The sequence below is a fragment of the Fistularia commersonii genome, chromosome 4 (genome assembly GCF_037954325.1).
Source record: "Fistularia commersonii isolate RoL2024-O1a breed Wild chromosome 4, RoL_Fcom_v1.0, whole genome shotgun sequence".
NCBI lineage: Eukaryota > Metazoa > Chordata > Actinopteri > Syngnathiformes > Fistulariidae > Fistularia > Fistularia commersonii.
In genome coordinates, this window is record NC_141287.1 from 5,402,298 (window position 1) to 5,415,513 (window position 13,216).

General features: G+C 40.1%; 1 protein-coding gene across 1 annotated transcript; it reads left to right on the forward strand.

Moving 5' to 3' along the window:
• The first annotated feature begins 4,744 nt into the window (after window positions 1–4,744).
• idh1 (isocitrate dehydrogenase (NADP(+)) 1) lies at window positions 4,745–13,205 on the forward strand. Its single transcript, XM_086144847.1, has 9 exons — window positions 4,745–4,874; window positions 5,608–5,737; window positions 7,687–7,978; window positions 8,672–8,774; window positions 8,944–9,121; window positions 9,897–10,048; window positions 10,133–10,273; window positions 10,445–10,607; window positions 11,994–13,205. Exons 2-9 carry the CDS (start codon window positions 5,616–5,618, stop codon window positions 12,085–12,087), a joined length of 1,245 nt encoding a protein of 414 aa, XP_086000973.1. The 5' UTR covers window positions 4,745–4,874; window positions 5,608–5,615; the 3' UTR covers window positions 12,088–13,205.
• Window positions 13,206–13,216: the final 11 nt, after the last annotated feature.

The following is a 13,216-nucleotide window of genomic DNA, read 5'->3' on the forward strand; positions in this document are numbered from 1 at the left end:
ACTCACTGATATCTTATATCATACTCCCTGTTTCTTATACCCTACACTCTAATTTTTCGTAAGCTTGCAAATATCTCCCATTTACATTCTCTTATTCCATGCTGTAGTCCTCCTCTCTGACTTTTATAATCCCACTGTTATTTGAACAACTTATTGTTTGACTCCCTTTATGTCGTTGTGTCTGCTCTTTTATTTGCGATAATGGTAGAATAAGCTGGAGCCCAAATATATGTGCTACTCTCTTCATTCTTGCATCGAGAAACACCAGATCATAGAGCAGACTTTGATATAGATCTCTCAGTTGCACTTATTCAGGGAAAGACAAGTTTTTTGTTCAAGTGTAAATAAGGGAGCGCAACATATTTTTAAAGCTTTTGTGCATAAACTCTCAACAGCTGTAATATGCACTCACTCAGTCATATGACTGCGTTTAATATTAAAACCCTCAGTCTAAAGTCTAAAGGTTGAACTTTCTCTTGATTTCCTCCAAGGTCTTCCTCCATGTGACGTCATAGCTACCTACTTTCACCCCCTGACTCAACCCTTTCTGTGCCCTTTCAGAGTGACATCATATTCATGCCCCACACCCCCCATCACCCTCAGTACATGCACGATCTTCCACGTTCAACGACCAACAGATACACCTATGTGAAAACAGGAGCCCCCTGGTGAAATCGCACTCCGTGTGTTCTTGTGCCCGGTGAAGCTCAGCGGTGGTTTGGGATCCGCACCCGGTTCCAAATAGGTGGGGTTTAAAAGTTTAAAGCTTCAAAGTAAGTTCCACGTTAGAATTACCAGCTCTACCAACTGCTGCAGAAGGCCACGGCAGAGGAAGAATGACCGTCACTTACTTCTGAAATGAAGAGGCAATCGTTTGGACACTCAGCGCCAAACTATCTTGACCTGTTTGCACTCAATTACAAGGAACCCTTGTCATCCCAAGTGAATGCAAAGATGAATTTTGGAACTTTCATGTTGAATCAGCACCATCTGCCACATCAGTTCTGCGACGTGGTCATCAAGGTAGACAGTGTCGAATTTCCTGCACACAAATCCATTCTCTGTGACTGCAGTGCATACTTTCAGTGAGTTTCTGAATATTATATAATACAGTAATACAACAATATGAAGAATGTTAAGCTCTTCCATACATTTTGGAGCTTAGGTGCTATATTGGAAAGCTTGTTTCTATATTGAACTATTAAGTAGGAGGTGATTTGATTGTTAATTTTTCTCATTCAGCAGTTGTTCACAATCTACAGATAGCCTCTCCGGTATCACCACAGAATATCAAATACCATATGAGTTAACAGATTAACGTTCCTCAGCTAAATCGTAGCGTATTGGAGATATTTAGTATGATGTAACATTGCAGTCACATTCCCAGACCAGTGGCTTGAGTATACCATAAATGATAGGTAATGTAAAAATTCATTTTAAAAAATATGATGAATTCAGTCAAGCTTGTTAGAACAAAAAAAAATGTACACCTTATTTATTAGCTTTAACGCTAAATAACTCTTGTAACCAGCACTGGTTTTCCTTTAAGTAAGTGAAGTGTGTTTACTTGCTCCTGATGTATTTCATTTAACAGTTGTTCCAATAATGGGCACACTTCCTCAGAATGGGTGAGATATGAATGAATACGTTTTGTATGAATATTAAGACATTCATGTGAATACTAATATTGTTCATCTTCCCGGCCAACAGAATCCTCTTCACCTGCTGGTCAACTGCTGACAGCAGAGTGTTTGTAATTCCTCAGGTAGCACCTGACATCATGAGGGCCATCATTGAATTTGCATACACCGGTTCTGTCTCGGTGACAAGCGAAAATGTTCAAGATATCGCCATAGCTGCAGACCGCTTCAGCGTAACAGGCATCATACAAGCCTGTTCCAACTTTCTGAAGGAGCAACTACACCCTGAGAACTGCATTGGGATCTACATGTTTTCAGACATCTATTACTACCCGGAGGTGAAACACAAGGCCTTCCACTTCACCGTGACTCACTTTGAGGAGGTTGCAGCCCATTCAGATGAGTTTCTACAGCTCCCTGTGCAAGAAATTACCAGATTCATTGAGGATGACCAACTCAATGTAAAGAAGAGGAAAACAGTACTGGAGGCCATCCTTCGATGGATAGACCATGTGCCTGCCGAACGGAGAAAATACCTCCCTCTGCTTAAAGTAAGGCACAGTTATGATTTCTTTCAGTCTCATGAAGAGCTACAGCGTAGTCAAAACCACATCAGTAAAGTTACTCACAAGGGTAGCTGAAAATCAAGGCCAGATGAAGAAGGAATAAATAAAATCCAAACTGAAAACCAGAAAAAACAAAGGTCTAATCTCGGGTAATGAGACAGTGTTCCTTTTTATAATTAATAGTAAGAACAGATATGGAAGAATCTTTGGATTGAGAGTGGTTTCCTGTTGTTGAAACAATAATATGAGGTGTATTATTGAACTACTTAATTAGTTTAACTTTTTTACAGGGTCATTTGGTCCTCTTTCAGACTCGTCCATGAACCCAAATGCCACAGCATCCACCTCTGGTCATGGCGTCATACATTCCTCATGGATCATAGAACTAAAAAGAGAGGATCAGCAGGGAAATGGTGTCAGTGAGGGCACAGAGTATTTGCTGGTCATGTGATTCAAACACCAGTAAAGACCTTCAGAAAGAACCTGACATCCCATTTGAAAACGCAAACACACAAATAACGATGATTTTCTAATTTGTTATATATATATATATATATATATATATATATATATATATATATATATATTGCATGTTTGCATGTTCTCCACGTGTCTTAGTGGATTTCCTCCAGGTTCCCTGACAGCTGGGATAGGATCTAGCATCCCCTGTGACCCTGAGTGCAGGATAAGCGGCATGGGATGGATGGATGGATGGATGGATGGATGGATGGATGGCTGGATGGATGGATGGATGGATGGATGGATGGATGGATGGATGGATGGATGGATGGATGGATGGATGGATGGATGGATGGATGGATGGATGGATGGATGGATGGATGGATGGATGGATGGATGGATGGATGGATGGATGGATGGATGGATGGATGGATGGATGGATGGATGGATGGATGGATGGAAACAACCCACATGGTAGAGAATGTTGTTACATTACTATAATACTACATCTTATTATATAGAGCAAGAATCTTATCACATTTTCTTGCAACACATACATGAAATAACCTCTCTGATGGTGTTTGAAATCCCCCAAATATGGGGGCCCCATATATATATATATATTTATTTATACAGTATGTGTGTGTGTGTGTGTGTGTGTGTGTGTGTGTGTATATATAATTGTTCTAGCCATTTGTAACTGTAAATATGTAAATGTATATATATATTTGTAAAGCCCACGTCCATAAAATATATTACAATAAGTAAAAGGATTGCCTTGCTGATAAAATTAGACACTGCTCAAAAAAATAAAGGAAACACTAAAATAACACATCCTAGATCTGAATGAATGAAATATTCTTTGCACTTTACATAGTTTAATGTACTGACAACAAAATCAAAAAATTATAAATGGAAATAAAATTTATTAACCCCTTGGAGATCTGGATTTGGAATCACACTAAAGTGGAAAAACACACTACAGCCTGATCCAACTTTGATGTAATATCCTTAAAACAAGTCCAAATGAATCAATGTTGCTTCCTAAGTGGACAGATTTCACAGAAGTGTTCTCTTTATTTTTTGAGTAGTATATAATAATGCTGTTACACCCAGATAGGAGGGATGAAAATGCAAACGTGTATGTATATTTGTGGACATATGTTTTTTGACTAAGGTACCTATTTAAAGCAGTTAATTCTTTATATAAATCTGGAATAAACCCAGAAACATGCATATCATGTCAAGCAGTCTGCCAGTTTGTCCTTTCCCTCTGTGTTGGTTATTTTTGTCTCTGGAATACGGATGCAAGAAATGCACTGATCCCCAATTCAACCCAGCCAATTGTGCAAGTTCGCTAAGAGGGAAAAGGTAATGTTGATTTAAATGCACATGGTCTCCCTTTACCCACCTTGAATAGATGGATCACTTCCTTTTTAACCAATGACATGGAATTTGAGCCAAATGATTTGTTGTTGAGGACTAAAGAAAGCCTGCGAGTGGGGAAAGCCTCAAAAACAGTTTGGAAAATAATACAAGGGTTCAAATTCAAACTTTGTAAGTCATTGAACCAAGGAGCATTTCGTAAGACACCCTTTTATGTATTAACCCGTAAATCAGACCAAATGTTTACATTGTTATATTGTGGCGAGCTACAATATTAACAATGGTAATAAGGGTATTCTTTATTACAAGTTGATATATACTTCTTTCTTTTTTCTTATCTTAAATGTTAATAAGGTGGGGGCGCGCGAAATGTTTTATTCTTCCTAAGGGGGGCGTAACAGAAAATAATAGAGCCGCACTAGTTTAAACTAATAGCAATACCGTAAACGTGAATTCGTCTCGATTGCTCTACGTTTTCTCCGATGAATCAAAGCTGGACAAAGACATGAAGGCAATAGTTTGCTCAGCAAAAAAGCAGCAGAAAAAAGCGAATTCGTCTGGCATCTCCTTATTTCGACGTGAAAAAGTAACCTGTTTGTCTGACAGATGGGCCCACCGAAACCGCGCCCCCATTGCTGTGTGCTTATGTGATTGGCTAATAAAGCTGTAATCTCTCTTCTGATTGGCTGTCCTGTTGTCGCGAGTTTGGGAGGATGAAGCCGGGTACCTGTCGTTCTCCAAGTATACTTCCCACATACCGGTCAAGCTCGTACTTCTTCTTTTTCCCCCGGCCGTTGTCAGCTTCGTGGGCATTTCGCAAAAGGTAAAGATTTCTACCGCTCAACTGTCTTTTTCCCCGGCGCACAAGGGAGCCACGTCGAATGGGTCAAGAGCTTATTTCTCTCCACATCTCTCCATTGTGTCGCCAGTTAGCCGGTTAAGCTAGACCAGACAACACAACCACACAAAATGCTCTCTTGACCTCAAGACAGGCGAACGCAACTCAATTACACGGCATTTCGTCGATCACCCCTGAAAAGCGATTCTATCCGAGTGGCCTCATGCAGTGTCAGCAGACCCTCCCACCTATATATACGTATTCCGAATTTAAAGGTTGCCTTCACTGTTTCTTTTCCTTGTCTTCCGTCCTTTCCCCACCGTGTAACGTTCAGGCTACCGGTGGACTTATGTAATTCCTGGAACCGTGGAGAACACTGTGCAGGGAAACAGACGAAGGAGCCTCCAGAATTTAAAGCTACAGCATTCTGTGCATTTATTTAAAATACACTTTTGTCGAAGCGTTCGTAAACTATGCAGCTCGATGTCTTGTCTCTTCAGAATAATACAATTCCACTGTGAAACGGCGACACGTCGGATTGTGTGATTGGGGCTGCTCTGACAAATTCTTGCTTTACATTCATATAGTACCGGTTTAATGCTGAGTCACTGGTCTGGCTACGCCCAGCTCAGCTTTGCAACGCGATCATTCACAGAGGTGACCATTACCTCTTGATGATTTTTGTGTTCCCTTCTAAAGTTCTCTGTACATACGCCAGGTTCAAAGATGAATCCGAAAATCAAAGCAGGATCCGTGGTGGAGATGCAGGGAGACGAAATGACACGGATTATCTGGGAGCTCATTAAGGAGAAACTCATTCTTCCCTACTTGGAGCTGGATTTGCACAGGTAAAACCCGTGTTATATGTAGGTGTGCACTGTCCTGCAGTTACTCAGGTGTCTGTGCAGCGCAATCAGTTTTTGGTATGACAAAGTTTTGGCATCTCTGTTCATGGGTTTAGAAAATTACTCATAACGTGCAAACTGAATATAGTAATGCATTCTTGATGCATCGTGCAGTAACATGATGTAATAACACAAGGGGGCAGGATGTGTGACCTTTGAATAGCTGCGAGTTCTTATGTACTAAGAGATCAAGTCCTGATTTTTTATCTTTAGGCTTGATCAGTAGCATGGTTGTACATGGCCTACATATTCAGTACAGCATTTGGCTAAAGGTGATCCTAAAAGAAGCAACAGGACTATTGATATCTTAGTGAGCGCTGAGGAAATATGTTCTGTAGTGACACAACTTTGATAATGAACATCTGAACTTTTTATGTGAATGGAATCAGCTGTACTTGTGTGTAAGTTGTGTGTATAAAGAACAAAGAATAAAGAACACTTCTGCAACTTTGTTTGCAGAAGTATAATATTTCGTTACATTCTGGACTTTATGTTCCTTTTCATGGATTTCATAGCTTAAGTGCATATATATCTCTTTGTATAGTATCATAAAAGTCAATGGCTTGTTGTGCAGCATGTAATTATGTGTAATAATTACCCAGTCATCCTGTTTGAGCGTCTTTTATCAGTAAAACAGATATCAACATAAACAAACAGCCTGAAAATATCTTCTTTCCCAACACTTTTATATTCATCTGTATGATCTCTGCTCCACCGTCACTTCAACTGAGGCACCATAGGTCACACCCTCATTAGATAGTAACTTCCTTTTTACAATTTTCCTCATTCTTATTCCTCAATTCCCCCATGTTAAATTGCTTATGTTGTAAATATTCACAATATTAATATTCACTTATTTGAATTTTGACACAGTTGCACTATTAACTGTGTAGTTCTTGAATCCACTAGTTCTTGATTTCTCACAGATATAAGATAAATCAGCTCGTGGAGTAGATACTACTAATTTCAAGACTTTAAAATAGTAATCATAACAAAGGCTTCTATGTCTTGTGGTATTATAAGTGTATATTCCTTGAAAGACAATGAAGTATCTAGAACTTTATGGCTTAGTGTTCAAGGAATGCTTGATGCTGTCAAATGAAACGCAGACTGAACATTTGTGTGGTGCTGCTATCAAACATTTATGCCCAGAGAAATATCTGTTCAACTTGATCCTGTTAGTTTTTATCTTTCTCACTTCTTTTGTCTTGCTCCAGTTATTTGTTGAGTTTTGCTGTCTTATTCCACATGGTTTGGTTCTGGGGGAAGGGGATGGGGAAACTAGGTGAGAGTTTATGCGGGTTTACAATTAGAAATACTGAGTCTGTCAGAAGAAGGCATGTGCTGGAAAAAAACTGGGGAACAAATTTAAAGAGGTATTCATGCTACTGATGCAAAATCCAGTTTATGTCTTGCAAGAAATATAAATAAAAAAGGCACTTACTGCCATGTAAAACAGCCATTAGTTTGCAGTACTGTAAAATTCACTCCTCACTGTTTCGCCATGAAAATCCTGTATGTTGAGTGAGTTCTCAAAGGCAGTGTGGTTTGTTTTCTGAAGCCCTTGAAATCAGTGCACTTCTACAAACAGAGTGCTAGTGTTAATGAGGTCCCATGCCTCTGCTACTGAGATTATAGATGGCTTCCATGCATCCCTGGGTCATCTATACATTCAGTTGCCGTATAAGAGCTGAGGCTACATATATTCATGTCAGTATTTTCTTTGTCAAATGGTGCAGATGTCACATTGTTTTGCATTCTGCAGATTTGTGGACTGTTTCGAGCAGAAAATAATCTCCGTTCTTCCTGATTGAACTTTCCAACAGACTAGCGGTAGACTGCTATTATGTAACTTTCCTACATTATCATTTAAAACTGTTATTCTTTCACAGCTATGACCTTGGAATAGAGAACAGAGATGCAACAGATGACCGGGTGACAGTTGAGGCAGCAGAAGCTGTGCAGCGTTACAATGTGGGGATCAAATGCGCCACCATCACACCGGATGAGAATCGTGTGAAGGAGTTCAAGTTGAAGCAGATGTGGCGCTCACCTAATGGAACAATCCGTAACATCTTGGGTGGAACAGTTTTCAGGGAGGCCATCATCTGCAAGAATATCCCCCGTCTGGTGCCTGGCTGGGTCAAGCCCATCATCATTGGCAGACACGCACATGGAGACCAGGTACGAGTCCTGAATGACATAAACCACCAATACCTTCCCTTTTTTGCGCTGTTTTTCTTGTACTGCTGTTTTCTCACAAGTACTACAGTTCAGTTTCAGTTCAGAGTCAATTTTGAAGATTATGAGAACATGAACATGTCTATTTATAATCTTAAAAAATGGCACTGAGTTGATCTTCACAATTGGGAGAAATAAACATTGAAAATAGAGCATGGATAGAGCAGATTTTAACAGGAGACAGCTACTGCTGTATGAAGTGTACAGGGAATGAATTATGTGATGGTCAGCCACCTCTATTATACGACAAAGCGGTTACTGTTAAAGAAGGGACAGAACCCCAAAACCGATCATAATGTAAAAACCTCTTAAACCACTTCAAGAGGCCATCTGCTGACTCTCCGCCTAAGCGGTTATCTTAGACGTCACTGGGTTGTTGTCAAGAGAAACACGGTCAATAATTAGATTTCATCAGCTGTCCTTTGGACTGTCTGCCTTACGGCCTTGGCAAAATTCAGTCACAGGCCAGTTTGTGCTTCTTTGCCAAAGTCAACTGTAATCTGGGGGAAGAACACTTGTTGTCACTAGCATATACCAACTGTGTCCAGTGCTGAAACACAGTAACCCTACTTTTTGCCAGCAACTGATAAGTCAAAGTCAGACTAACTCATTTTTTTTTTACCTAACTTACCATAGTACAAAGCCACAGACTTCGTGGTACCTGGTCCTGGCAAAGTGGAGATGATCTACACCCCAGCAAATGGAGAGCCAGTCAAGTATGTAGTCCATGAATTTCAAGGTAAGCAACCAGTCTCTAAAATTATCAAGAGTGGCCCAACATGTCAACGGAGAGGTGACTTATTGTCTTTTAATCATTAATGTATATGTCTCACGAGTGCATCCACAAAGATGAAATAAGACCGATAAGGATCACTCATATCAATTTATGGACATGCATGTCTGTCCAGGCACTGGTGGTGTGGCCTTGGGGATGTACAACACTGACAAGTCCATCAGGGATTTTGCTCACAGCTCTTTCCAGATGGCTCTGGCCAAACTGTGGCCTCTCTACCTCAGTACCAAGAACACCATCTTGAAGAAGTACGATGGTCGTTTTAAAGACATCTTCCAAGAGATCTACGAGAAGTAAGGACACATGCACTCATTCAGCCACCATTTATTCCATCTCTCTTTTACAAACAGATCACACTTTCCCATCTCTTAAGTGACAGATATCTACACAAAGAAGAAAACAAAAAAAAACAAAAAACTATAGTCCTATAGCTGTATCATTCCATTAGTCCTTCTATTACTCATCAGTAAACACATGTTCTTACTCTCCTTCAGTTTGTAACCACGTTTTGGTTCTCTGTGCCACCCAAATAAAAAGCTATAGTTTATATCTGCTGGATATGACAAGAGATGCAGGTTAGTGTTTTTTTATCATAATCAAGGCCGTGTATCAGAAAAGAGAGTTCCTCGCATGCTGGATTACCTCGGGATTAAAAACCCACAAACTGACACAGGTGATTAGAAGGGGAAAATCACAGGATGCTAGTCAACTTGCCTAATATAGAGCTGCAGTCTTCTATCAAGAACAAACCATTGCACTGGACCAGTACAGAGAATTTATATCTCTGTAGGTGCTGCAGCTGATGAAATGAAGGGAAGGTGGTTTATAAGGAAAGTGCCCACTCCACTTCGTCAGTGGCTGACTCAGCAATATCGCTTAACTATCATGAACTCAACCCTGGGTCCTGTAAGGGAAGATTAGTTATTAAGTGGAGATAAATCACTTGAAAATGTCTGTCTAAGGCAATGTTTCACATAATACTGAACTCTGTCGTGTCAGCAACCCTCTGTGGATCTGTGCTAAGTGTGAGACATCAGTTTGATGGAATCTACACTGCTTTTTCCTCAGGGAATATCGTGCTCAGTTTGAAGCCAAAGGAATCTGGTATGAGCACCGTCTCATCGATGACATGGTGGCACAGGCCATGAAGTCTGAGGGGGGCTTCATCTGGGCCTGCAAAAACTACGACGGTGACGTCCAATCTGACTCTGTGGCCCAAGGTGGGTGAAGACAAAGGAAAGTCTTTGGATGAAAATAAGTGTTTTAAGATGTTCCATATCTTGTGATTCTGTGCGATCTGCCAGGCTACGGCTCCCTGGGTATGATGACCAGCGTTTTGATCTGTCCTGACGGGAAGACCGTGGAATCAGAGGCTGCTCACGGCACAGTGACCCGCCACTTCAGACTACACCAGCAGGGAAAAGAAACCTCAACAAACCCCATTGGTAGTAGAATAGTTAAAACAATTTGAACCATCTGCAGCTAGCCAAATCTAACCCCTGAATGGAATATGAAAGCAAATGATGATATGGATCTTTTGTATAGTGTATGAATCATGGATCATTTTGCTCAGGCTTGTTTCATGCTATTTTAATTTTTTCATCTGTTTGTTATAGCCTCTATCTTTGCATGGACACGGGGTCTCCTGCACCGGGCAAAGCTGGACAACAATAAGGAGCTCCAAGAATTTTCTGAGGCCCTAGAGGCTGTTTGCATAGAGACCATCGAAGCTGGTTTCATGACCAAGGACCTGGCCATCTGCATCAAAGGGCTGCCCAAGTCAGTCTCCTGATAAATCTAGCATTGATAAAAAGCTTCTGATCTGTTGCTACAGGGTCTGCTGTTCATTGGTATCGCAGACCACAGCATGAGAGGGTTTTTTTTATACACTAGTGCATTCAGCCTACCCGCTAATTTCCCCAAAGCTGTTACTGTCCTTTGATTCACTAAAAGCTTTCTTTATAAAGAGGGGATCATCTGATATTGTTTAGGGGTCATTTTTATCTGCTAGACCGTGTGTATTATGCGTAATCAGGTTCTCTCCACCTCGTCCATGTAACTTTTTGTCTTTTTCATTTCTCGTCAGTTCTTTTGATAGCAGTCCTTCGGTTGGAACCTCCCCTTATTTTTCTCTAAGCGGAGAAATTAGTATTATTGTATTTGTGTTTTTAAAAATGGCTATTTACAGCAACTTAAGTTGGGCAAAATTCAAACAGTCCATATCATTTTGAATTATCACACTTCTGAAAAAATAGATTATTGATTGAAAATCACAGCTCTACAGGTATTTGGTATCTTGAAAGGCAGTTTTTATTTATTTCTTCTTACTTGCCATTCTTTGTAGACTTAGATCTGATTCTTCTATGTTTCTGCTTTTTATTTTTTCTATTAACACAAGTCCACCCCCCACACATCTTAGAGGTCGTCTCCTTCACGCTTGTCCATCATGACTGCCCTCTTGTGTTAGATGCCCTGAACTACAACCTGTCGTATCAGGAGAGAAGTTCTGTTTGAAGGAGATATTACACATTTAAATGTGTTTCCATTGCTGTTAACCATGACTATGACAGTGAAGGTCAGCACTGTTTCCAGTGTCACTTTCAATTTCATTTATAAACTGTGGATCAGTCCTCACAATATGAATACAGTTGCAACAAATCTTTTGTACAAAAACATTTAATATGCCCTAATCAATGAAGCCTGTTTTCATGTGGGAGCCTGTGTAACTGTTTCTGAGAATTGCCATTCACTGGACTTGAGCCTTTAAACTTTACCAATATGGAGAAGGGAAAGCATGTTTTAGTAAGAATTTAGAAATCACAAGGGGGCAATTTCCAACACCAAACAATTACCCAGCACAAGCCAAACTGTCTACAACTCACAGGAAACATTCCTCTGTCTTCAGCTCACCAGTTCACTTGAACACTTGATGTGTGTGTGCGCAGTAAAGCTCCCACTTAACATCAGCTGCAATTCATCCCAAACAAAATAACACTAGCCAAAGCCAACAGGCCCAAGCGTTTTGATCACTGCTTTTTTTGTTAGCTACTAATCTATCTCCATCGAATCCTCAGATTCTTTTTTATTTTACTTTTGTTTTTTATGTGATGGAAGACACTTAATGGTTTTTGTTTAATCCCTTCTTCTTTCTTCATCTGTTTGCAGTGTGACACGGGCCAACTACTTAAACACCTTTGAGTTCCTGGACAAACTGGCGGAGAATCTGAAGAATAAACTAGCCAACCTGTCCAAACTGTGATCTCGCCTCCCACCCTCGGCAGTTCAACATGGATAAAAACAATCACACTTGCACACAGAAACATCTGTATAGCTTCAATGATTGGACCACAAGTCACACAGGAGCAGGGAAGCATGAGCCCTGGACTCCATGAGTTTTCTGGACTGAAAACACATCATTCCATAACACAGGGTCTGTTCAAGCTAGGTCAAGCTCCTGATATTTTCTAGGAGGGGTATTTTATACCAAGATTCCCTCTTAAGCATTTCTACTAAACAAGAAGTAAATTGTTTCATTTATTAGCTTAACCCGACACTCACTACATTACCTTGTTGGCCAATGGCCTTGTTTACCCTAATTGCACTAGATTCCCCTAAGTGTATGTGTGATGTGTATCACCACTGCGGGTCGTTTTGCCATTGAGAGAGCGTCCACACTCTCACTGCCTTATTCATTTTTACATGAATATCACTAGTCGGGTGTGGTGGAGCCCTATGTCTTTTAACAATACCTCAGCATGTGGCACCAGGTGCCCGCTAAAGGAAACCTCACAGCACATCATGCATTATAGCCATGCATTCCATAAGTTGTTACTGTTATGCAACATAAAAAATAAAACCATACACCGATGTTCATTTTTATTACTCGTCTTACCTTCTTACCTGAGTGGTCTTAAAAAGTCAAGTGAAAGAAATCACAGTCGTTGAAAGGCTATGTATTTTCTTGCCAATTATACACAGTTAATGCGCTGTATATATTCCCCTCGTGTGTTTCCATGTCCATCAAGTATGTCAGCTTGACAAGAGCCGGTCCAAATTCTTAAAAGGTCTGTGGGATTGTCTATCATAAGTAGGCAAGTCAAGCTGTAATATTTTAAATCATAAATAAATGAGTCTTAGTAAATAATGTTTATTGGTTTGATCTGGATATTTTACGAGTTCTTCAATACCACTTGAAAGAGTATGAGAAATTCCTTGGTCAAGATTAACATTTTGTTTATGTTCTTTTTCTGCTACTAAACAAAAGCTCTGCAAGTTTCTCTAATTCTTATAGCACAAACTATAAACACCTGAATACCAGAAACATCTTTGTTTCATTGTCTTACAAGTGTTTATATGAATAAACCATCTGACAACTAATGGGGATAGCT